This window comes from Vipera ursinii (assembly GCF_947247035.1).
Source record: "Vipera ursinii genome assembly, chromosome: 1".
Classification (NCBI taxonomy): Eukaryota; Metazoa; Chordata; class Lepidosauria; order Squamata; family Viperidae; genus Vipera; species Vipera ursinii.
The window spans coordinates 321517589-321543293 of NC_139512.1; the positions used below are offsets into that span (position 1 = coordinate 321517589).

At 40.1% G+C, this 25705-nt stretch overlaps 1 protein-coding gene across 1 annotated transcript in view; it reads left to right on the top strand.

Annotated features, from left to right (window-relative positions):
* The first annotated feature begins 495 nt into the window (after positions 1–495).
* Positions 496–25705, top strand: part of FOXN2 (forkhead box N2) — a 51346-nt gene continuing 26136 nt past the window's right edge. The window contains exons 1-2 of the mRNA XM_083371848.1: positions 496–607; positions 15859–16406. Coding sequence (XP_083227974.1) covers positions 15873–16406 — 534 coding nt within the window. The 5' untranslated portion in view covers positions 496–607; positions 15859–15872. The remainder of the gene's footprint in view (positions 608–15858; positions 16407–25705) is intronic.

Consider the following 25705-nt stretch of genomic DNA (forward strand, 5'->3'; position numbering starts at 1 on the left):
TGAACTCTTCTACTTCCTTCTCTCGATGATATGGTCAATTCCAACAATAGATTAATTCCACTTTTGTAATAGACAAAACTTTCAAGATGTTCCCTGAATGAACTGATTCAAGGTCAAGCTGTGGGGGGAACTAGAGGAATTCCATGCCTTTTCCTTTTTTCTTCAGAGGACCACGGGGATGCCGGTTGTTGTGCATACTTAACAGGCATTAACATTAACTAAACGCCTCCCCCCCCCGACAAAAAATACCAGCCCACCCTTTTCCTTTCGAATGGATTCGGCTCTTCTGTCCCAGGAGAAGCGAGGGAAGGAAATCGGCCCATTTACAATAAAGGGAGGCGAAAGTTGGCGGTGAGCAAGGAAGGTTAGCATGCGGGAAGAGGAGAAGGAGGAGGAGTTAATGGCTCGGACGCCTTGTTGCTATGGGGAGACAGAGGGAGGAGGTGGCTCCGCCGCTGCTATTGCTGCTTGCAGGGCAGGGAAAGCCAGAGGCGGCGACGCTGCTGTTCTGTGACACATTTCCCATATTGCTGCTACTGCTGCCATATTGTGCCCCCATCCTCTCTCCCCCACCCCCTACCCCCCATGCGCCTGCTTCATGAGTACAGTGAGTTGGAATATTTCCTTTTATTAACTATTTCTGGGGAAAGTGGGCGGGAATCAAATATTTCTTTCCTTTCCCTCCTAATTGGGCATTTTCTCTTCTTTCCATTTATTTGTAACTTCCAAATCTTTTTAACCGCTAAGTTCTAGCTAGTCTTTCTCTCTTTTCCTTTTCCCTCCTTTTTTTTTTTAAAAAAATAAATATTTCCAGATGCGGGGGGGCTAAGATGTGCGCGAGGAAGACGCCGTGCTTTTATTTTTTTTTTTCCTTCCCTCAGTTGCACAATGTGAGCTGGGTAGCGCCGAGGCTTCCATTGCATTGCGCCGCCGGCGTCCTTGCGTGTCTCCGCGCGCTCCGGCTCAACGTTTAATCCGGGCAGTGGGTGGAATCGAGCAAAAGCTGCAAATGGGGGAGGGAGGGGAAAGGTGATCGGGTCGAGCGGTATGTTAGAAGAGTCGAAGATCGGTGTAAATTGGGAGTTTGTACCTCCGGAGGGTCTATTTGTTCATCTGGGAGGAAAAATATTTGCATGGCCAAGGCAGAGCTTTGTGCCTTCTTGCTGGGGGTGGGGGAGGAGGAGAGGAAGATGTAAGTATTTCAAAGGAGCGACTTCAGAAGAAAGAGAGGTCGCGCTTTCCACCAGCTTCGAAGCAGGGCTTCTTCCAGGCCGGTTTTGCAGAGGCCAAAAGGTTGGGGAAGAAGGACTTTTCGGTTGACTAGCATTTGCACCGGGGAGCAATCGGTCTGCCCGACGGTTCAAATGGGACGCGAGGTGAAATTAAACTAGAAAGGCGCGCGAACAGGCTAGGAAAGGCTTGCTTGGCGAATCTAGGGGAGCTACCGGAGACGATCGTGCCTGTTGATCGAAGAACGATCTCCTCGAAATCGCTGGGGTAGCGTCTTGTGCGTTTGATAGCGACCTGCTGCGAGTTGTGCTCCGGAGGCGTTGCGGCGTCTATTCGAGGGGAGAGTTTTACGGCTTCGGAGAGTAGGCAGGCGGAGTGGGGGGGGGGGCGAGTTTCCCTGGCGGTGGGGAAGGGCTCGAGTCTTTTCTCCGCGATCAGGGATTGGCTTTAAGACTGGGGCAGGGGTCTTCAAACTTGGCCCTTTTATGACTTGTGGACTTCAACTCCCAGAATTCCTCAGCCAGCTTCGCTGGCTGAGGAATTCTGGGAGTTGAAGTCCACAAGTCATAAAAGGGCCAAGTTTGAAGACCCCTGCTCTGGGGACTCCTTCGGGCTGCTCGGCTGTCGCAAAACACCCCCTTTCTTCTCCCCCTGGACTTGGCGTTGCTCTCGTGGGAGACCGCGGCCATGTGGCTGCTCCTTTCCCTCTACGGACGGTCGTAATAAAAGATGGGGAAGGAAAAAAAAACGCTTGAGCGACTGCAGAAATGTGACACCCTTAATAAAACAACCCGGGGGTGGGAAGGGAAAAAGCTGGTCAGTTTTGTTTTTTTTCTTCCGTGTGAAGTTGTAACGGGCTAAAATCTCTCGACCACCGGATTGCAGAAAACTTAGCTCTTGGAAGTTGCGTTTCTTCCAGTTTAAAGGAGGATTTCCCTCCCCCTCCCCCCCCCGTCATCGTTTGCGATTTGTTTAGTTCCGCCAGTTTCGCTTCCCCCATTTTGGTTGAGGCTGTGACAGCCACGTGGCCGGCAAAGCCTTGCGCAGGGAGAGGCGGCCATGGGGTCACACGGGCGACTGTGGGAGCGTGTGGCTCTGTGTAAGCAGCTCAACACAAAGCCAGGCACACAAGAGTAGAGCTCCTCCTCCTCCTCCTCCTCCTCCTCCTCCAGGGGAGCTTAAGAACAGGAACCCCCTCCATGCCATCTCTGCAATATTGCATCAACCCCTCCTCCTCCCTCTGTGCCGTTTTTCTGTGCTTCCGGCTACTAAAAAAAAATACAGTAATGCGAACTCGTTATTGATAAAACTGAATGGAAGTGCCCAAAACAAACTTGCACCCGTTTGGTTTCGATTGTGCAAACGGGTAGAAAGAATACCGTAGTAATCTCCCCCTTGAAAATTGTTAACTGTACAATTGCAAACGTATTTGAAATATTTAGAAAATACATCCTCAGTTTTAAACCCACTTTAACCCTCCCCCCATCTCTCTATGTATGAAATAGAGAACTTAGTGAAACAATGATCTACTATTGTTCTTTTCTAATAGTCCTGAACATGAAAGGGGAAAACAATGTACTGTAAGCCATCTGAAGCCATTTCTGCAAATTGGAGGTTGTTGCATTGTTGTCTACAAGATGCTAGTATTCTTCCCTCTTCCACAGATATTTTATTTTGCAGGTGAAAGGCGTGCATGTGTATCTGCTCTTTTAAAATATATGTTATATTAAAGTACATTATTCTTTTAATGTATCAGAACAATTTATGTGCTGTTGAACCCAGATAAGGTTCTAAGTAGTTTACCATTTGCTTACAGTTTTGTTTATTTTTATTGTATTTGTGATGAAAAAATTGCAGCATTTTTGTAGAGATCAGTTTGAATTAGAAAACACAGTTGATATATATTTAAATGTGCCTCCTCGTAGTAATTGGTTACTGTATTAAACCATTGATTTTCATCTCTGATGTATTGAAATTTAGTAATCTCAAAAAGCAGTTGTACTTGAGAATTATAACATATTTGCGCAGGTGTAAAAGGGCACCAGTGGGAGAAGTCTGAACTAGTGTACACCCTAAATACACAGCATTAAATTTCTTTACAGTTTAAATATCTAACCTGGGTAGTGAGAAACTGGGAATATGTTTTCCCATGTTGAAATATGGAATGTACTTCTACAGCAGTGTACTTGTTGCCACAGTTTAGGAAGATGGGAAAAGCCTCTTTCACTAACTGTTTAGCAACTATTCATAATGATAGGTTTTAATTTTGGCTTTGATTTTAACTGCATTTTGTTACAATGTTCACTAGTATTGAAAACCATCTTGAACATGGGGATAAATAAAATTTTTGAATGAATGCACTACATTTAAGTACTAAAACTCACTTTTGCAAGAATTTGGTTACCCTTCTCAACTTCCGCTACAGCCCATCAGAAGGAAAAAACTTTGTATAATTCATAAATTCTTTCATTACAGATTATTAGATAATGTTCTTTTCACTTATGAATGAGGGTTTCCCCTATAAAGTTTGTTACGATCTTTACCAGCAAGTGTACTATCCGACTGCCTTGGTTGTAATAATAATGAGTATTAATGGCAATCTTTAAAGGAAGGGTTGACATTTGTTGCAAACTGAGTTTATATCAAAATGATGGCACGTTTGCAGTGACCATATGGCAGCGGTGTCAAACTCACAACATGTTGTGACATTCGCAACTTTTTTGCCATTGCCAGCAATGCGGTGGGTGCGGTTTCGCTATGATGCATCTGGCCTGGAGGCCGGCAGTTTGACACCCCTGCTATATAGGGAACAATCCACCTTATATACCTGTATCCTGATTTTTAATGTAATTTGTGTCAAGACTGCACATTTTATCATTCATTCTCCCTCCCCTTTGTGATTTGGCACAGTGTCCTTTCTGATGTTGATAAACTACAATTCTCAATATCTCTTCACTGACAGCCTTGTTTGAGTGAACTGCTGGAGTTGTGATTCAGCAACATACAGAAAATCATAATTTTCTGCTTATGTTCTTGAGAATAGTGTGTATATTGCTATGCATAGTTAACATAGGCCAAAACATATGTACATGCTGATTTTTTCACTAGAAAATTCAAACCTTCTGGGTGATAAGGACCAGATTTTATCCAGGTCTTTTACTACACTCAAATGAAGACTAATGAAACCATTATCCTTTCCAAATTTTGTTTTTTAATGAGGTTGGAGATGGATAGGTTTAGGTGGGCACACAAGAAGTAAAGGGTAGAGCCATCACACACTAGCCCCATATTCTCCAATCATAGTTTACATGCCCCGTTTGAATCTTAGTGCTTCACCAGTGCTAATATGGGAAAAGGCCCTTGAAGATAAAAAGTTTTAAAATCACATGGACAAATTAACTTAAGTAACAGTAATTATGTAGGATGTAGATAACATCCAAAAACCTTTTTGCACAGTGCTGTATGTATCCATTCAGGTGTGTTCCATTGAATTCAGAAAAGCAAGTATGCACATCCAAACTATTTTGAATCATAAAAATCTATATGTTTCAAAGGGAACATAAATCCCTGTTGTAATAGGGAAATGCACAATTGTCCAGCACACAGGCAATGTGTTCTTCATAAGTACTAATGTGATGGAGCAGAGGAAATGCCAGGAGAGCAATCATGACCTTGTATTGGAGTTTTTCTTATCAATAATAATAATAATAATAATAATTAATAATAATAATAATAATAAAAAAGTTGGAATGGACCTTGGAGGTCATCTTGTCCAACCCCCTGCTCAGGCAGGAAACCCTATACCAGGGGTAGGCAATCGGCTCTTTTATGACTTGTGGACTTCAATTCTCAGAATTCCTGAGCCAGCTGTGCTGGCTCAGGAATTCTGGGAGTTGAAGTCCACGAGTCATAAAAAAGCCAAGGTTGCCTACCCCTGCCCTATACCATCTCAGAAAAATGGCTGTCCAGTTTCTTCTTAAAAACTTCCAGTGTTGGACTACTCACCACTTCTGGAGGCAGGTTGTTCCACTGGTTAATTGTTCTGTCAGGAAGTTTCTCCTTAGTTCTAGGCTGCTTCTCTCCTTGACTTTATACATTACATTGTCCAATACTTCAACTCCATCGAGACATAAAGTAAACTGGCAGGTAGTTTCCTCATATTGTCTTGATATGTTTGATGCATATGAGCCTGTAATTATGAACTACTTACATTACTGTTCCTAGTATCTTGACAGTATCTTTTGCATTTTCACAGTCAACTTGGCTCATTCCCTAGAAGAGAGAGATTTTATTAGGCAAAATGACATTGTTTTCCTTCTTAGCGTAAGGCAGAAAATCTGAATGAAGTGACATAATATTGGAACTGTACATAGTTGGGTATAAAAGGATTTAAGTTTCAGAGGGCCGATATCACTTTAATAGCCTAGTATCTATTCTGCTTGCTCATTCTGAAATATAGGCAGAAATCATGTTTTCATTCCATTTTGAAACTGAGGGAATCAAACATCTGGTTGGCTGTAATACAGTAGGTAGTTGTAAACCAATTGTAAGTTATTCCATGTTATGTTGTAATATGAGATCTTGAATCAATGTCCATGCCTGTCACATAAAGTTAAATTAATTACCCTGTGTAATTGTTGCATTTTTAATCTGAAACGAAATATGGTATAGTCCTCCCTCAGAGCTATTTGGCCTTGCAAGTAGGGCTTGTAGGGCCTCAAACAGTTGCAGTGATTTGCTCTATAGGAAATTAAAAGGATGTAAGGCTTTTGGAATGGTTCTTATCTAGTTGGATAAGAGGTTGGAAAATGGGGACAAGTTGCTCTTGGTCACTATTCTTGCTTCCCTCTTTGCATTTTAGGACTATTGTAGTATAGACTGCTTGCACATTACAGAGTTCACTGTTTATTAGGTTTGATATTATGCAGGGAGCTCCCATGGGAAGTAGAAGTCAACAGATAATTTTCCTGGATTATGAGTAGGGAGGAGAGTGTTTTCCTCTTTATGTGTAGAACTAAGACCACATAGGCTGTAGTGATCATCACTGAGGATGAGGGATGATTTTCCAATTTGTCTGGCATGCTGACCTATACACCTTACTGATTTTTTGCTATGGGGAAATTTATTTATTAATTAAACGTATTAGCCGCCTATCTCGCTGTGGGGCTACTATGTGTACAAAAGCTGAGATACCAAAACCAGAATAATTAACACCAGAAAATCAAAGAACAGGAAGGGACTATTGGATTGAGTCCTCTTGACTTGTGGGCATTTTGAGACATAGCTTCTCTTGTACCTCTGGGAATTTTGGACATCTTGTATCTGTTTTGTAAATCTTGTACATCTGCATCTCAGAAAAACATTCTCCAAACCAACAATCATGTTAATTTATGTATTTATCATATTAGCATGCTACGGACTCCCAACGTCTCTGGTCAGCTGCCTTTGTACTGTCTTCTGGGAAATGGGTGCATTGTGACAAAACAGCCATTTTGTGGGAGAATTTACAGCATAATTGTAAAATTGCAGATATAAACAGCAGTCCAAAAACACTATCCCTATTCTGTACTCAGCCACTACTGAAATGGGAGGGTTGTAGGCATTCTTGGAGCCTTTTCAGACTTCACAGAGTTTTTCCAAATAGAGCCATGGCCTTGCAAATCAAGTTGTATGTATATTTTGGTTCTTCGTGCTCATACATTTGCCCTATCCATTCCAGTAGATGTGTGTATATACAGCAAAGCAAAATCATCACAAATTACTGCCTGTCTATGGTTATACATTTTATCAAACAAATGATGCTATGTGCATTGGCAGAAGGCCACATTTATAGTCAGGCTCAATAGTTGTCCAAAAATAGAACATACTATTTTCTTCCAAGTTTTGCTAGAATCTGAGCCTGATATTCTGAAAAGTCACATCTGGTGGGATGAATGGAAATGTTCAGTTGAATATATACAAAAAAGAGACATGCTATTGAAGGATATTTTAATTTAACATTTTAATTGGTAATGTAATTAGTTTGGCCTATGATTTATGTTAGTGTTTCAGGAACTAGAAATGTTTAGGTGTTGATTCACTTGAGCCTCTAAATTTAACTGGAAATATTCTTTTTTTTTCTTGCTTGTTTCCCCCCCTAAAAATCACTTAATGAAAAACAGTCACATATTCTGCATACCCATGGCTTGTTGAAAAATTTGTTGAACTTATTCTTAGGCTAAAAAGTAGTCCAGCTAGGCTAACTGTTAATTTTGACATTGAAGCATTTAATACTGATGCAGCTTTTTCCTCTCTACACTGTTGGAGTGTTATCTGACCATACTTGAATTGGGAGGAAAGAAAAACTGATTTGCTCCTTCAGCTCTGCCCACCTCACTTTCCTCCAAAATAATGCATAAATGTAAGTTTCATGTAACTTGCTATTATCTTTAGATGGTGTGTAAAGAAGAAGGAAAACATTATTTTAACACTGATGCAGTTAAGAACTTAAGCCTATCTTACTCGTGGTCTGTGTGTAAAAGGAAAGCAACATCAAGAAAAAAAAAGATTACTAGGGCATGATTGTATTGTCGCTACGTGCAAATCGGGGAGAAGCTTTCGAAAGGAAAACCATATGTCCACATTGAAAAACCTCCTTACTCTGTTGCATACAGATGTACACAGGTAGACCTTGACCTATGACCACAATTGAGCCAAAAATTTCTGTTGCTGAGACATTAGTTAAGTGAATTTTGCCCCATTCTACAACCTTTTTTTGCCACGTTTGTTAAGTGAATCACTTCAATTGTTAATTTAGTAAAAGGGTCATTAAGTGAATCTACCTGCCCCATTGACTTGGCTTGTAAAAGTTCTCAAAAACTGATCACATGACCCCCAGGACACTGCAGCCATCATAAATATGAGTCAGTTGCCAAGCCTCTGAATTTTGATCACGTGACCACGGGGATGCTGCAATGGTCTTACGTGTGAAAAATGGCCATGAGTCAATTTTTGTGTTGTAACTTCAAACGCTCACTAAATGAACTGTTGTAAGTTGAGGACTAGCTGTATGTTTTTCCCCCTTCTTAAGGCAAACTTCTCCTTTTTTCAGAGTTGAGCATATCAAGACATGGGCCATTTGAACCCAGGAGAAGCAATTGTGGAAAGTCCCAGTTAGCTAGGTTCTTTGCTAATGGCATTATACTTCCAAGACTATTTTTCATAGCTGGTTTTTCAATAGTCCTTTCTTTTAATTGCTAAATGAAGTTTACAACAAAGGATGGGTACATACAAGCATGTATGAGCCATTTAAAAAATGGACAAGCCACCTGATGCTTATGGGAAAAAGCCTGACTGTTGACATGTCTCATTAATAATACAAATGGCAAAGCTGAGTGCACGTCCTGGATGTGCTTAAAATCTTAAGACTCATTTAACTATCAGAAGGTCTTGCCATCAGACAACAGAGAAACAACAATAACTTGGATCTTTTGGTTTTCTGATGCTGAGCAATATTCTAGTATGCATGTTTTGTCTGGCCAACTGATAAGCCAGCTTGCCTAAACCTATAACTGAGCGGTTTTTATCCCTGAGGAGAACATAATGCTTCAGTTGTCTTGGATACATGGTGGTGTAAGTAGGACTGTAATCAAGTATAGGCTCTCTGCAGTGCATTTTGGAATTTAAATCTGACCTCTGATCCCAGTAGCAACTCCAGTGAGATGGGTGGTGTATACTAGCAGATATGTGGTAAATTCTGAGAACAAAAGGAAAAAGAAATGAATATAATTCTTTGCCTTAGATACCTTGCATTTTTCTTGAATGTATCCTACTTTCTGTGAATGATTGTTCTTGTGCTTGATGGCTAAGCAAAATGAAGCTTAAGTTGCTTATTTAGGTTTTTCTCTGTTAACATGCAGTGGTTCCACTAGAACATTAAGGTATCAGAATGAAATGGGCATTTATTTCAAAGAAGCTGCATCTACTTTGAAAGTTGGGAGGTAAAATACTCCAGTGAACTGTCAAGGTGTAGAATATCAGGATAGATTCAGTCTCCATGATCAAGCTAACATTCTGTGTTTTAGGCTCAAATACAGTTGAACCCGTATAACTGATTGTCAAAGAGCCTTGGTGGAGCAGTGGGCTAATGCCTCCTTAAGTAACACCAGCTGCCTGTAATTAGTGCAGGTTCGCATCCCACCAGGCTCAAGGTTGACTCAGCCTTCCATCCTTCCCAGGTAGGTAAAATGAGGACCCAGATTGTTGGGGGCAATAAGCTGACTTTGTAATAATGCCGCTTGGGGTGTGTGTGTGAAAGCCCTAACAAGCAGGCATATACATAGAATGAAGGCTACTGCTAAGCTTGTAAGCCGCCCTGAGTCTTCGGAGAAGGGCGGGATATAAATGGAATTAAAAAAAATACACATACTGTATGCAAGCAGAGGTACTGACTGAGCTAAAATCAAGCTAAATCATCATGTGCTCGTTTGAATTTGGCTTAGTTTGTTGGATGACTCTAGTCATTCATCCAGGTTACTGTAAAAGTCTATTAATGTGTGATTTATTCAGTAAACTATAGCCTCTAATGTCGTCTGAACTTCACCATATTCTTGGTTCACATAATGCCAAACAGCATCAAAGTTTCACTGTTGCTTTTTGGGTTCTGGTTGCTCTGTGCATGAAAGTCCTTGCTGCCTTATAGTGCTGTTTCAGCTGTCTCTGTTTTTCACATGGAATTCCTCCCTTATTTTATTAAACCAGTTCAGCCTGGAACAAAAACAAGTTTTATGTGATGTCACTTAATAATTACAGGTTTGGTAACAATCCTCCTCTTCCTTCCCTGCCCCCACTTGCACTCTTCTGCACACACACGCCCTAAAAGCATCGTAACATAATGCACTCTAGCATTACATGCCAAAGGTTTAAGTGTTGGTAATGAGGGCACAGTCCATTTGTTCAGACACTGATTGGAACGTGCAATGCTGAGCAAGCGGGAAGTCATGGAAGCTGAACATGACACTGTTCGGAATGTAGCACGCTTGCTAGCTTCAGCCTTCTCAGGCTGCCTGATGTTATTTATTATATTTTATTTTTTTATATTTCTTATTTCTAAACTGCCCATATCTCTCAGAGAGGGGCTCTGATGCCCAGACTATGGGCAAGGAGGTGAAAGGATTCTTCTACTGGAAAGAAAAATTCCTACCTAAGACATGACATGAGACAACATATACTTTCTTGGGCAAAGCTTTGTAATGTGGATTTTTAAAACATATATAATGAAAATAATTAGGAATTTGATAATTACCCTTGGTACTAGTTCAGCTTGGCATTTCCAAAGCTGTATTTGGCTTTTCAAGAAAAAAAAAGTCACACTGACTCTCACAAACAAGCAGGGGGAGAGAAATGCTCAGTTGCTTGGGTGCACTGAAAAGTCGTTTCCAATTCAAGAACATTTGTTTGAACTGGAACAGCTAGCCCTTCTCTATGTGATACCCTCCCAATTGGACCACGGATCTTCTAATTCTACTCTTGTGTGATCATATTAGATGGGAATTATGGGAGATGTCACATATAGTTGGAGGGTTCCTAATTGGAGGAAACTGGACTAGGCTGGACAGATAATCTGACCTGATCAAATGTCTTTTTGTGTTCTGTGTTATAGTATGAAGTGGGGAGCCTATCGTAGCTCTAACCTTCCCTCAGCAATCTGTTTCTCCTTATTCACTTTGCTTATTTTCTAATTTGGCATCACGAATAAACTCTTGTTAGGGCTGACTTGGATTGTACTTTGAAGCTAGTTTGAAATCATAGCATAGTGCGGAGATGTGCCATTTTGATTTGGCAGAACCTTTAAACTTTTGTGTGTTGGGCTGAGATTTTTACAAAAGGGGAAAGAACAAACTAAATAATGAACAGGACACAACCTGAATTAGTTTTATGTCTGTTGCACTATATTAATGTGTTATATTAAAAGTTCTTTTGTTCTTTCTACTTTTTGCATACCTGGCTCAAAGGTTAACACTGAATAGGTTTTCCAGTCTATTCAAGTATGGTCTACTGTTACTTGCTTAGTACAGACATCATGACTAACAATGAAACCTAAGGGCTTGGAAAACAGGAATGCACAATAACTCTTTGAAAATTTGAAATGAAATACTTTATCATGAATCTGTTGTGTAGGTAGAAATGCTTCTGAAATGTATGTAAAATCAGTATTTCAAAAATTATATATGAAATAATAAAACAGCAGCAGCTGGATTTATATTGCATGGCAATTTTTAGGTATTTGAGACAGTAAAAAGAAGTTGTGAAAAGGAACAGTTTTTGGCTAAGAATATTCCTTCCAAGCTGTTTGAAGCTAAATGGCTTTATCAGTTCTATGTGGCAAAGAATAACATTGCAGGTGGAGAGAAACTACTAGGTAGCTAGAATTAAAAACCCTTCGTTATTGTGAGAAAATCAGCCCTCTATCAGTTCAGTACGTGGGAGAGAAACAAGATGGTAAAAACAGCAACCTCCCAGAATGCTTTTTCTTCTGTGGATGTTCACATATGTAAAGTATGGTGTATTTTGCCACAAATCAGCTGCCAGTTAGGTTTGAAGAAATCACAGTGCCATTGCTATAGAAACCTGCACTTGATTAGATGTCATAACTCTGTTTGATTCACACTGATGTGCTCTAGGTTCCTACTGTGAAATGAAGACAGTATTTCTTTTATGTAGAGAAAGAATATAAATTCTGCTGCTTTACAGCTTACCAAATGTCTTTGATGCAGAATTTAATCAAGGTGGGTTACAGCAAACCAGCAAGCATGGTGTTGCAGCTCTGTTGTAAGTTACAAGTTTAATACATTTGTGGTAAAAGTTTTATGGTGTTTTAATTTAGAGAAAAGCTGTGTATTACAGAGTTTATCCTTCCCATTCTTATATACAAAAAATAATTCCTTATATTCAAATGGAGGCATCTTTGACTGGGTCCAATAATACTGAGCTTGATTAGCAAAAATGTCGATGTTTATTAGACTTTTTCAGTTCACACTTTAATGTCACAAATGTAAGGTAAAGGTTCCCCCGCACATGCATGCTAGTCGTTTCCGACTCTAGGGGCTGGTGCTCATCTCCGTTTCAAAGCCGAAGAGCCAGCACTTGTCCGAGGACGTCTCTGTGGTCATGTGGCCGGCATGACTAGACACCAAAGGCACATGGAACGCTGTTACCTTCCCACCGTAGTGGTCCCTATTTTTCTACTTGCATTTTTACGTGCTTTCGAACTGCTAGGTTGGCAGAAGCTGGGACGAGTAACAGGCGCTCACAAATGTACGGTGCATTAAATTTACTTATGATCCAACCATCTTTCTGGAAGGGCTTCTATTTTTTAAGAGCTTGATACATCCAACAGACGAGGATATGGAGTCCTTGGTGATCTCTGAGTTTGGTTGTTTGCTTGCACAAATTTCATTACCCAATAGGTAATATCAATGCACTGATCAGTACAACAGCCACTATTTGAATAATGAAATGCCTGTAAGCAAATAACCAAGCTCAGAGAGCACCAAAGACTCCCACAGACTAGTGTATATAGGCTATAGAAGGTGTTTCAATGTTGGTAAATCAGATTTTGACAGCAAAGAATACCTAAAATGAGGACATCAAAGTGGAATTGTGTAAACATGGTGTATATGTTGTGACTAGCCATCGTCTCAGTTATGCAGCATTTAGTTATTTAATTGATAGATCTACTACTTTTATTATTGATTCTTGGAAGTTTAATATGCTTAAAGGTTATATGCATTATCTTTTAAGTCCTTTATTTTGAAAAATAAGCAGATTATACTGCCAAACCACAGTGCAGGTGAGTATTAGCAACATCATGTACAGTTAGTCCATTAGTATTTTTATGCGTAAACCAGTTAACACTTTCCATGGCCAAATTTTTCTCACTTCATACCCTGCACTTTAAGTATTTTTTCTTCAGAATGATGGTGCATTTCCATCAAGACAACCTATAGTTCTTTAAATGACTCCCTGTTGTATTACAGATGATGTGGATCCGTCTTCACTCTGCTCTAAATGGAAGCCATGTTGCCAGTGAAAGCTGAACATTAACTCTGAGATGAAAATGATAAGCTAATTCGCTGTATTTCTGATTTCTCTCAAAATCAGAGGAGTGCATAATAAATTTTTGTCATGACACCACCATCACCACCTGTGCCTTTTGGGAAATCGCAGCTAACTCCACAGGGAAGACACTTGAGAGATTCTTCCAGTTTTAATATTATTAGACGAAGAACTTGTATTTGCTGTAAGAATTATTAACAGATGGAATAACTGGGAAGATAGGGGGAGTTTCTTTTTATTTATGGCTATAAAAGGCTAACTAAACTAGCAACCTAAGCACATTATGGAGTTTAATACATAAACTACAGGTAGATGTCAATTAGTACTGATAATGAATCCCATGAAATGGTCATATTATTTGAATTTGCAGAATTCAGACTGATATTTCTATGGAAAATAAGATAATAGGTCCCAGCTTGATGGAAATAGGCAATGAAAATGTTTAAACATAATTTTTATACGTCTATGAATGAAATATAACAGTAAAAAAATTAAAAAACATGTTTACAACTTACATGTATTTTTGCAAAGTCACAGAGTAGTTATAGAAAGCAAAATAAAACAAAAAAAAATTCTAAATATAATTTCTAAAGAATAAGCCTACACTGACAAAAACATCTTTGACATACAACCAGGAAGTTGTAGCAACATTGTTATTAATACTACCTTTCAGTCATTTTTTTGTGTGGTTTTAGCATTTTTATTGCTTTCTAATGGATTACAGATCTCATAAATATTTAAAATATATACAACAAGCAAACAAAGGACATGCTGGAAGATAAACCCATATCTCCAGTACTGCTGTAGTTCTTCAAAATGAATCTCATCTTTTCTGAGCTTTCTCCAGCAGAATCTTCCTTTTCTCCATTTTGCTCAAACCATGATTAGCCTTTAAAGCAGAGGTCCGCAACCTTTCTGGCTCTGTGGACTGGGGGCTATCAAATGGAGCTTTGTGCACTTGCCCACTGCTTGCACGGCCCAGTTCCCAATGGGCCATGGACTGGTATTGGTCCATGGACCAGGGTTGGGGACTCCTGCTCTACCAGGTCTGGGACAACTCGCCAAGGGACAATTCAATCCTGTATTGTTTCATCCAGTTACTTTTATTATTAGTGACCACGTTTTTGTCGAAACTATTGTAACTTTTGCATTTCTGAATTGACTTTATTTTATTATTATTGCCAAGGTTCTGTGAAAATTAATTTAGCTTTTTTATTTGTTGAATTGTCCAATGACAAGTTGTTTCGCAGCGAGTTGGCCATGCCAAGCTGTGCCCTTCTGGCCTCTAAAACCTCAAGGACAATCACAGATGTGCTAGCCTCAACTGTGGGTATGCTAGCCTTGCATTAACTGAATTTTGGTTGGCATTATACAGTAGGTTTTTATTATCTTGCCTAAGATAAAGTTCCTGGAAACTTAAAAGTTTGCAAATATTTTGTGAACATTGCTAACTAAATAAAAGTGTTGCTTGTGTGGATTTTGGATTAGATAATGGATGTTTTAGTGTTTTAATAATCCTGATCTACCTTGCAAGTTCATACTAGTTGCTGAAGTAATTAGCTTGTCTGCTTTGAATGTTCAAGCTGTTAGGATGGTAAATGTTATAATCATAATTACCAGAATAACTATATTTTACCATTTGGAATTTTTGCTCTGTGGGTGCTATTAGCTCTTGATTTTCTTTTTGTAGCAACAATATCCTCTAAGCACTAAGGAATGGAAAACTTTGTAGAGGTTTTTTCTTTGCAGTCTTTTCTAGAATGGCCACATGGAGAATCAATATTGGTCATATGATTTGCTTTGTTAGTGAGATTGGGGGCATATAAATTTAATAAATAATAAAAAATATTTATGTGGCTGCAGAGTCTTGGCAGAAATACTGCCAAGAAGCAGCAGTCCACACTCTTGTGAAGATGAGGGGTATTTTTGCTGTGAAATGCCCTTTTTTTGAAAGCCAAGAATCCTGACTATCACATGATTCAAAACTAAATAAATCACTATTTCACCATTAATAAAACTACAAGTAGTCTTCATTTAGTGACCACAATTGGGTTTGGCAACTCAGACATTAAACAAAGTGATCCTTAAGTGAAACTGACTGTGCGCTCATGATCTTATTTCAACTTGGAGGGGTGTGTGTGTTATTGGTTTTTTATTATTTTTATACTGTGTTTTTATTGTTTGTAAGCTACCCAGAGTCGCTGTGAGCAAATAGGCAGCAATATAAATTTTCTAAATAAATAAATAAACTTTTATTTGCTTCACAGACCTTTGAAAGTTGTAAATGGAGGGTTTGTCATAAAGGTACTTTTTCATCATCGTTGTAACTGGGAAAAATTGCTAAGCAAGGCAATCAGTAAACAAGGAGTATCTGTATCCCATTTTTGTCAGATATTTTGTAAAAAATATAGATGAAGATTTGTTAAAATAGAAATCTTAGATAATACTGAACTAGATGATCCAGTGATCAGACTAAAATAGGGCCACTAACAACCTCTCTTTTAATGCTTAATATTTTATTTTTATGTCTAGGCCTACAAGATTAAATGGGTCCAGTAACAGGAATGACTCCGGATAAGAAAGCTGAAACACCAGTAGAAAAAGCAGCAGGTCTAAGGCATATCCAAAGAATGGGAAGCTTGCCGGAGGCAGGTGATGCTGCTCGACCAAAGGCCACAGCTGTGGATAGTGAAGTAGCAGACGATGAGCTCACCAATTTGAACTGGCTGCATGAAAATAGTAATCTCCTAACGAACTTCAGCCTGGGAAGTGAAGGTCTTCCAGTTGTTAGTCCTCTGTATGATATTGAGGGGGATAATGTGCCAACATATCCATCCTCCTGCTATTCTAATCCGAAGAAGAAATCTGCCACATCTAAGCCCCCGTATTCTTTCAGCCTTCTTATATACATGGCAATTGAACATTCTCCTAATAAAAGCTTGCCAGTGAAAGAAATTTACAGCTGGATTCTGGAACGCTTCCCATACTTTGCTACGGCTCCTACTGGCTGGAAGAACTCCGTCCGGCATAATCTTTCTCTGAATAAGTGTTTCCGAAAGGTGGAGAGAAGCCATGGCAAGGTGAGATTAAAGTTGTTTACATGTGTTTTTTTAATTACCGTAAACCTGTTTTCTTTATTGGAACCCTTGATTCAAGTGTTTAGTAGAACATAAACAAATATGGATTGTTTTGGGGTCTTTGTTACCTTATGCTGGTTTTGCTAAACCAGGTGCCTTCCAGATATGTTGGGACTTCAAATTATATTGATTAGACAGCCTAATCATTATAGCGTCAGTGCATCTGAGAGAGACCTAGTTGAGGAAACTGCTCCTTGTAAATGTAAGGCAGTTACATTCTGTTTGGACAGCCTGACATCTTTTAATCATCACGTACAACCCATGTGGTTTAGAAGTTAGTGTGTTGGTCAGTTCTAAGGTGTAAAAGCTCAGTGGGTGAGTATGTATTTACTGCCCCAATTAAAAAATATACTGCCCCAATTAAAAAAAACCTAATTGGTAAGAGTAACTTTAGAGCAATGTCTGTCTCTCAGTTCAGTCTACGTCATAAGGTGATTGTTGTTTGGTGGGCTGGGGTGAAATGGAAGGATAGAATGCTGTGAATGTTCCCTTGATAGAGTTCAAATGATAAATATTTGTACCCACAAAAGCTGTGATAACAAATGACATTTGCATGAATTGAACAGCTGGAAATGAGATTACCGTATTTTCCGGTGTATAAGACGACTGGGCGTATAAGGCGACCCCTGACTTTTGAGAAGATTTTCAAGATTTTTCGTCTTATACGCTGGAAAATACTTACATGCCAGTTGCCAAGTGTCCGACACAAGCCCGATTCAGACCCGTCTGATGCAGATGGTGCAAAGCCCTGCCGGTTCCCGCCCGACGCCGGACAGCTCCGCCGGTGCCGCCTCAAGAGGGAAGGGTGTGAGGCGCCTGCCACGGCTCCCCGAGGACTCCTTAGCAGCCGGGGAGCGCGCGCAGGACTGCCCTGCCGGCTCTTGCCCGACGCCAGCCTGCCCTGCTTCCTCCACAGTGAGAGGGGAGGGCGTGCCTTCCCAGGCTCGTCGACTTGCAGCCACGCCGGAGCCAAAAGGGGCTTTTCCTTCCACCCACCCTTTGGAATAAACGCAAGAGCTCCCGGGGTCTGGCGTTTGCAAGGGGGAGGGGAAGGGGCTTAGAGGCTCTTGGGGGTGGGAAGGGAGAGTCACGTTGGAGGGGGGACTGGACTAAGGAGGCTTGAAGTTGCTTTGCAAGAACGGGGGCACTCGATTGATTTATGTACTATTTTCCAGCATATAAGACGACTGGGCGTATAAGACGACCCCCCAACTTTTGAGAAGATTTTCATGGGTTAAAAAGTCGTCTTATATGCCGGAAAATACGGTATGCCTTTCAGTTCCATCCTCAGCTTCACTACCAGTTTCTCTCTCATTTCTATACCTATGAAGCTACCTTCTCCCCAGGCAGCCCTTGTTCCACCCAGCTCAGTACTGTTAATGCTAAACGTTAGAGGTTTTCCAAGATTTGTGGTACAAGTTTTTCCCAATCTTTAAGAGCTTAAACTGGTATGTCAGGAATTACTGGTTCTCAGGCCAGACAGAACTGTTGTGTAGCATCAGGTGCCTCCAAGCCTCAGCATGGCCAGATTTCTACTGACTGAAAAAACTCTAAACAAAAGTCTTAAAATTTAAACCCTGGATTATATATTTAGATAGACAACTTGATACCTGCAGCTGGCAGATCTTCTCCATATATATAGTTTCTATTTTGTTTGTGGCAAGGTAGCAGATTGGACAGTGCTAACACCTGTGATGTGATTAATTACTAGTTTGCTTCTGGGTCCAATTCAAGATACTGGTGGCCAACTTTTAAGTTCTCCATTGCTCAGTGTCATGTAGATAAGACTTATCTTTTCTATCTTTACTTGATTGAACCCCACACGTAAGCCACCTGTGAAAATCAGTCACATGGCAAATATTCAGTGTGCTGTAATAGATGTTTTTGACTGTGAAAGATTTAGAATAGAAAGGCAGAGCCTTAATTGGACAGTATGTTGCATTTATTTATGATGGGCATATGTTTTGTATAGTTCAGATTAAAAGGAATAATTTTAAATATACACTATCATTTTGGATGATGTGTTTTCCTTCAGATGCTACTATCATGGTGAAATATTGCAAGGTTGTCATCAGTATGAAGGTTTAAAACAACATAAAATCTAGTATGTTGCCTACAATTTAAAAAATAATAAGGTAATTAGGTATTGAGGTAATGAGTTGATTGGAATTGCAGGTTCAAATCCAGCCTTACCAAAGGAAATTCAAACTTTGGGTTTGAGGAAGAAGCACCATGTATCTCAACCTGAGCTCTCAAAGGAAAGGTGTATGGATCCATATAGTTCTCTTGGTAACAGTAATTAGTTGTGGAGATTACCTGCATTACGAGCCAGCAAATTTGGGATGATATTGCTGAATATATCTTCCTTTGTCCTCAACAGAATGAGGTTCTATCTCTTAGAATGAAAATTTAAGAACAAGCCTGAATACTTCTGCAGCTTGGATGTAGTCGAAGAGCATTGAAGACATAAAGGCTGGGTTCACATAATGTGCTAGATTTGTTCACACAATGGGCTAAACTACCTGTAATCCTTGAGTTACGACAGTTCACTTAGTGACCATTCAAAGTTGCGACATACATCCCCCCAAGTACTTACAACACAGTCACAAGGTTATGAATGTTGTAGCACAACATTCACCCTGCTTATTCCTACCCTGCTGAGTCTCCATAAGCACTGGGCCTGTGACCCGGTACAGCAGGATGGGGGGTAAAAACAATTGTGGGGAGCATGAGGTATCTCAGTGGATCGGAAGAGGCCTTGGGTGGTCTTAAGCAGGTGGCCTGTTCCATCACTAGTCCCCCCCCATGGCCTTCCCCCCGAGATACCTCATGTGCACTTAACCTGCGCAATGAATTAGCGAATGTGTAGGCAAAAGGGAGTTTTCATGTTCATTTTATATGATTCACTCCACAGACTCCTCAGTTTACAAATGTAATTGGCAGGCTCCATGACATTCGTAACTCGAGGACTACCTGTATTGTTTGTTAATTCACAGTTTACTGTTTTGGGAATTCAGTCATTGCCTTAATACATTGTGGAAGCGAATTCATCATGTTAAGCCATAATATATTTGGAGGTAATTATATTTATAGGCGTTATGTTTTTAAGCCCCTTCATGGATTACTGCCTTGTCGTTGCGAAGGGGCTTGCGTAATTCAATGAAGCTATGAGCTATGCTGTGCAGGGCCACCCAAGACGGACAGGTCATAGCAGAGAGTTCTGACAAAACGTGACCCACTGGAGAAGGAAATGGCAACCCATTCCAGTATCTTTGCCATGAAAACCCCATGGACAGTACCAAAAGGCAAATAGATATGACGCTGGAAGATAAGCCCCTCAGGTCGGAAGGCGTCCAATATGCTACTGGGGAAGAGCAGAGGGCTAGTATTAGTAGCGCCGGAAAGAATGAAGCGACTGGTCCAAAGCCGAAAGGACGCTCAGCTGTGGATGTGTCTGGTGGTGAAAGGAAAGTCCGATGCTGTAAAGATTTTTTCTCCATAGGAACCTGGAATGTAAGATCCATGAATCAAGGAAAGCTGGACGTGGTCAAACAAGAGATGACAAGACTGAACATCGACATCTTAGGAATCAGCAAACTAAAATGAACAGGAATGGGTGAATTTAATTCAGATGACCATCAGGTATACTACTGTGGGCAAGAATCCCTCAGAAGAAATGGAGTAGCCTTCATAGTCAATAAAAGTGTAGGAAAAGCAATACTGGGATACAATCGCCAAAATGACAGAATGATCTCAGTTCGAATCCAAGGCAAACCATTCAATATCACAGTAGTCCACGTCTATGACGCAACCACCAGTGCTGAAGAGGATGAAACTGACCGGTTTTATGAAGCCCTACAGCACCTTATAGAACTAACACCAAAAAATGATGTTCTTATCGTGGGGGATTGGAATGTTAAAGTAGGAAGCTAAAAGATAGCTGGAATAATAGGCAAGTTTGGCTTTGGAGTACAAAATGAAGCAGGGCACAGGCTAATAGAATTTTGTCAAGAGAATACGATGGTCATAGCAAACACTCTTTTCCAACAACCCAAGAGACGGCTCTACACATGAACATCACCAGACGGTCAACACAGAAATCAGATTGACTATGTGCTTTGCAGCCAAAGATGGAGAAGCTCTATACAGTCAGTAAAAACAAGACCAGGAGCTGACTGTGGCTCAGACCAGGAACTTCTCGTTTCCAAAATTTAGGCTTAAACTAAGAAAGTAGGGAAAAGCACTAGGCCACTCAGGTATGAACTAAATCATATCCCTGATAAATATACAGTAGAGGTGACAAATAGATTTAAGGAATTAGATCTGATAGACAGAGTGCCTGAAGAACTACGGATGGAGGTTCGCAACATTGTACAAGAGGTAGCAACTAAAACCATCCCAAAGAAAAAAAAATGCAAGAAAGCAAAATGGCTGTCTGAGGAAGCTTTGCAAATAACTGAAGAAAGGAGGGAAGCAAAAGGCAAGGGAGAAAAAGAAAGATACGCCCAATTGAATGCAGAATTCCAGAGAATAGCTAGAAAAGATTTCTTTGCATTGTTCTTAAATGAACAATGCAAAGAAATAGAAGAAAACAATAGAATAGGGAGGACCAGAGATCTCTTCAAGAAAATTGGAGAGATGAAGGGAACGTTTCATGCAAAAATAGGCATGATAAAAGGACCAAAATGGCAGGGACCTAACAGAAGCAGAAGAGATTAAGAAGAGGTGGCAAAATTACACAGAAGAACTATACAAGAATGAGCTTAACGTCCTTGATAACCACAATGAGGTGGTCGCTGACCTTGAGCCAGACATCCTAGAATGTGAAGTGAAGTGGGCCTTAGGAAAGCTGAGCAACAACAAAGTTATTGGAGGTGACAGTATTCCAGCTGAGCTATTCAAAATTTTAAAAGATGATGCAGTAAAAGTGCTACACTCAATTTGCCAGCAAATTTGTAAAACTCAACAGTGGCCACAGGATTGGAAAAGGTCAATTTACATTCCAATTCCAAAGAAAGGCAGTGCCAAAGAATGTTCAAACTATCGCACCATTGCACTCATTTCACATGCTAGTAAAGTCATGCTTAAACTCCTACAAGCTAGACTCCAGCAGTATGTGGATCGAGAAATACCAGAAGTACAAACAGGATTTCGAAGAGGCAGAGGAACTAGAGATCAAATTGCCAACATACGCTGGATCATGGAGAAAGCTAGAGAGTTCCAGAAAAACATCTCCTTCTGCTTCATTGACTATGCTAAAGCATTTGATTGTGTGGATCATCACAAACTGTGGCAAGTTCTTAAAGAGATGGGAGTACCAGACCATCTTATTTGTCTCTTGAGAAACCTATATGCGGGTCAAGAAGCAACAGTGACAACTGGACACTGAACCACTGATTGGTTCAAAATTGGGAAAGGAGTCGGGCAAGGCTGTATACTGTCGCCCTGCCTATTTAATTTATATGCAGAGCACATCATGAGAAAGGCAGGGTTAGATGAATCAAAAGTTGGAATTAAGATTGCCGGGAGAAATATCAACAACCTAAGATACGCAGATGATATCACTCTAATGGCAGAAAGTGAAGAGGAACTAAAGAGCCGGGTGAAGAAGGAGAGTGCAAAAGTTGGCTTGAAATTTAACATTAAGGAAACCAAGATCATGGCATCCGGCCCTCTCAATTCCTGGCAAATAGATGGGGAAGAAATGGAGGTAGTGACAGATTTTATTTCCCTGGACTCCAAGATCATCGCAGATGGGGACTGCAGCCAAGAAATTAAAAACACGCTTGCTCCTAGGGAGGAAAGCCATGGCAAATCTAGATAGCACACTAAAAAGCGGAGACATCACCCTGCCAACAAAAGTGCATATAGTCAAGGCTATGGTCTTCCCAGTTGCAATGTATGGCTGTGAAAGTTGGACCATAAGAAAGGCTGAGCGCCAAAGAATTGAGACCTTTGAACTGTGGTGCTGGAGAATACTCCTGCGAGTCCCTTGGACTGCAAGGCGTTCAAACCGGTCAGTCCTAGAGGAGAACAACCCTGACTGCTCTTTAGAAGGCCAGATCTTGAAGTTGGAATTCAAATACTTTGGCCACCTAATGAGAAGGACGGACTCACTGGAGAAGAGCCTAATGCTGGGAAAGGTTGAGGACAAGAGAAGAATGGGACAACAGAGAATGAGGTGGCTGGATGGAGTCACTGAAGCAGTAGGCGTGAGTTTAAATAGACTCCAGAAGATGGTAGAGGACAGGAAGACCTGGAGGAACGTTGTTGATGGGGTCGCAATGGGTCGGACACGACTTTGCAACTAACAACAAATGTTTTTAAGGTTAAGTTGCGAATTTTGCAGTTGTGTACTGAGTCAAACCAACTTCTGTTTTGTTTTGCTTATATCAAATGGACCATTTCTAAGTTTTTCAAACAGCTTTCTTCCTTCACACAACCCACTAAGATACAACCAACCACATTAAAACAATGTGAGTTGTGAATCCAGTGTGTTTATAGTAATTGAATTACATTGGCAGCTCAGAATCAAGGTGTTTCGCTTGTACAAAGTAAGGATATAATTAAAGAAAAAGTATTCAGGTGTTTACTCATCTTTGGAGTTGAAGAATTGTACCCACCCTTCCCCATTTGCAATTTCAGTGTTGGGAGGAAGGCTTAGGCTTCTTTCATTCAGCATAAGGTGGCAAAAAGCTTTGTGACTGAATTTGCCTGTAAGTAGGGTGTGGCAGGCCATTGTGAACTCTTTCAGATAAGACTTAAAAGAGCAGAGTATTTTTCTGAGAACTGGAAAAGAGTCATTGTTTTCCTTCTTAATTCCTTCTTAATTCTTAATAAGGCTGGATATAAGCCAAGTATGCAATGACCAGTAGAGTATAATATAAATAGTTACATCTCCAACAGTACTTCTTTGAATAACATGTCAGGATGGTTTCCCAAAAAGTAATGAATGAGGCCAGGTTAAAAACTAAAATTGATCTTATATTTCATTTTAATTAAAATAAAATAAGAGTTAATAAGATTAATGTCCAATCATATACACCATGTAGTGTTTTCTGTAGTGTATTGAAAATGACAATTTAATAGTAAATTCTCAATGTCTCTCTAAACTATATCCAAGGAATTCGAGAGTTGCACGTAACTGCACACTTTTGAGCTAAATTCTAACAGTGTAGTTAATGTATTTTTTATTCCCTTATTTTTAATTGTAATTTTTCTAATACTTTAGCTGGTGAAGAAATATTAAAAACTGCTGAAAGCTTGTCTGCTTTTGAGATTTTTAAGTTAATGTGTTGGATTTGTTCTTATAACTATCGGTATATTTTACAATGCTTGTGATAGCTAATAAGAAATGTGGATTAATTTTTGTAAAGAGGGATTTAGGTGTAGCTAGGTGGCATCATTGGCTGGGCTACAAGAATCAAGCAATAATCAGTGTAGTGGGTTGTCATTGGTTTTTTTTGCTATTGCTTAACACTTGATTTAATGACTCATAAACTACATCTAACTAAACTAGGGATGGGTGGGGAATCAGTTAACTTCTCATTTTATTGCAAATTTACAAAATGCGTATTCTTTAAACCAATGCACAAAACAAAGTATACTAAGCTGACAATCGTGAGGCATGTTGTGATGTTATTTATGAGCAGTGAGCCCCAAAACATAATTATTTGTGGGAAATATGAACAAATATTTACATATTGATGGAAGTAGCATGTAATCATGAAATTACAAATTGTACAGTTTGATATGCTAGAAAAAGCAAGTATAAAAATAAATGCGTTTAAGAGAAATGAAGATGCAAAGAGATTGCAAATTAGGGCAGCAATTGCATCCCACAAAGCTGGTTGAAAAAAATGGAGTACTGGAGCCCTGCAAGGTAGGCCAGACTATGAAACCAACACCACATGGGTTTGGACTACTTTATTGTCTATGGAAATTCTCAGTCATCTAGGTCATGATTGTCCCAAAAAGTGTTTTTTCAAAAGGCAGTTGGACTTTTTCAGAACTAAAGAAGCTTCTTAGATGAGAAGTGAAATGTCTTCAAGGGAAAACAAAGTCTAGTTGCCTTTTGAAAAAATGTTTTTGGGACTACTTTTATTGTAACATCTATAGTAACAGGCCTCCAAATCTGAATGTGTTTCCTCCTCCCTCACTTTATCTTCATGTGAACTAGGAAAGGGCTTGCTTGATACATTCTGTCTTACCAGTATTACTCAATTACAGATTCAAGACCTTCTTATCTTACTGTTGCTGTGGTAGTAACTCTTCCTCCTGTGCTTCAAGGCCATTCCCTATGTCCTCCATAGATGTTCAATGGAAAGTGTGCAAGGCTTCAAATTAGAGATGAGACTATCTTTATTCTCCCAGTTTTCCATGGGTTCAGCTGTGAGATTTAAAAGGGGGCCATACATGGCTTGAACATAAATTGAACTTCACAGTCCTGGACAACTTTTATTATAGAGCTGTATTTATATTCTAAGGGACGTGGTGGCTCAGTGGGTTAGGACGCTGAGCTTGTCGATCAGAAGGTTGGCAGTTTGGCGGGTCGAATCCCGAGTGCCACGTAGCAGAGTGAGCGACTGTTACTCATCCCAGCTTCTGCCAACCTAGCAGTTCGAAAGCATGTACAAATGCAAGTAGAAAAATAGGGACCACTATAGTGGGAAGGTAACAGCGTTCCGTGCGCCTTTGGCATCTAGTCATGCCGGCCACATGACCACGGAGAAGTCCTCAGACAAGCGCTGGCTCTTCGGCTTTGAAATGGAGATGAGCACTGGCCCCTAGAGTCGGAAACGACTAGCACGCATGCGCGGGGGAACCTTTACCTTTTTATTTATATTCTAGCAAACACAAGTACAACTCTGCTTTGCACTTCCAACTGAATGTGTAGAGGATGGGGAGAGAAAAATGGAATGTGTGTAGATTTGTTCTTTGCCTAGTTAGTGCTTTTCGTGCGTTCAGCTAAGTGGAAATGAATATAAGGAATTTCTCCATTTGTATGTAAACCATCCTGTCAGAATGAGTGCCAGTGCATTTATTCACACTTGATTTCCTTTGGTACCTGTCCAGGTGACTTAAATTTTGCCAGCTTTGGGGTGTACCTTTACAGAGTTCGCATAGTAGGAGGATTGTGATTGTTTTAGATAAGCTGGAAATTGTATGTTGCATTAGTTCTGTTGCCTAAAGTAGGAAAAATGGCTTATTTGAAAGTTGTGCTGTTTGTGGTAGGGAGAGCT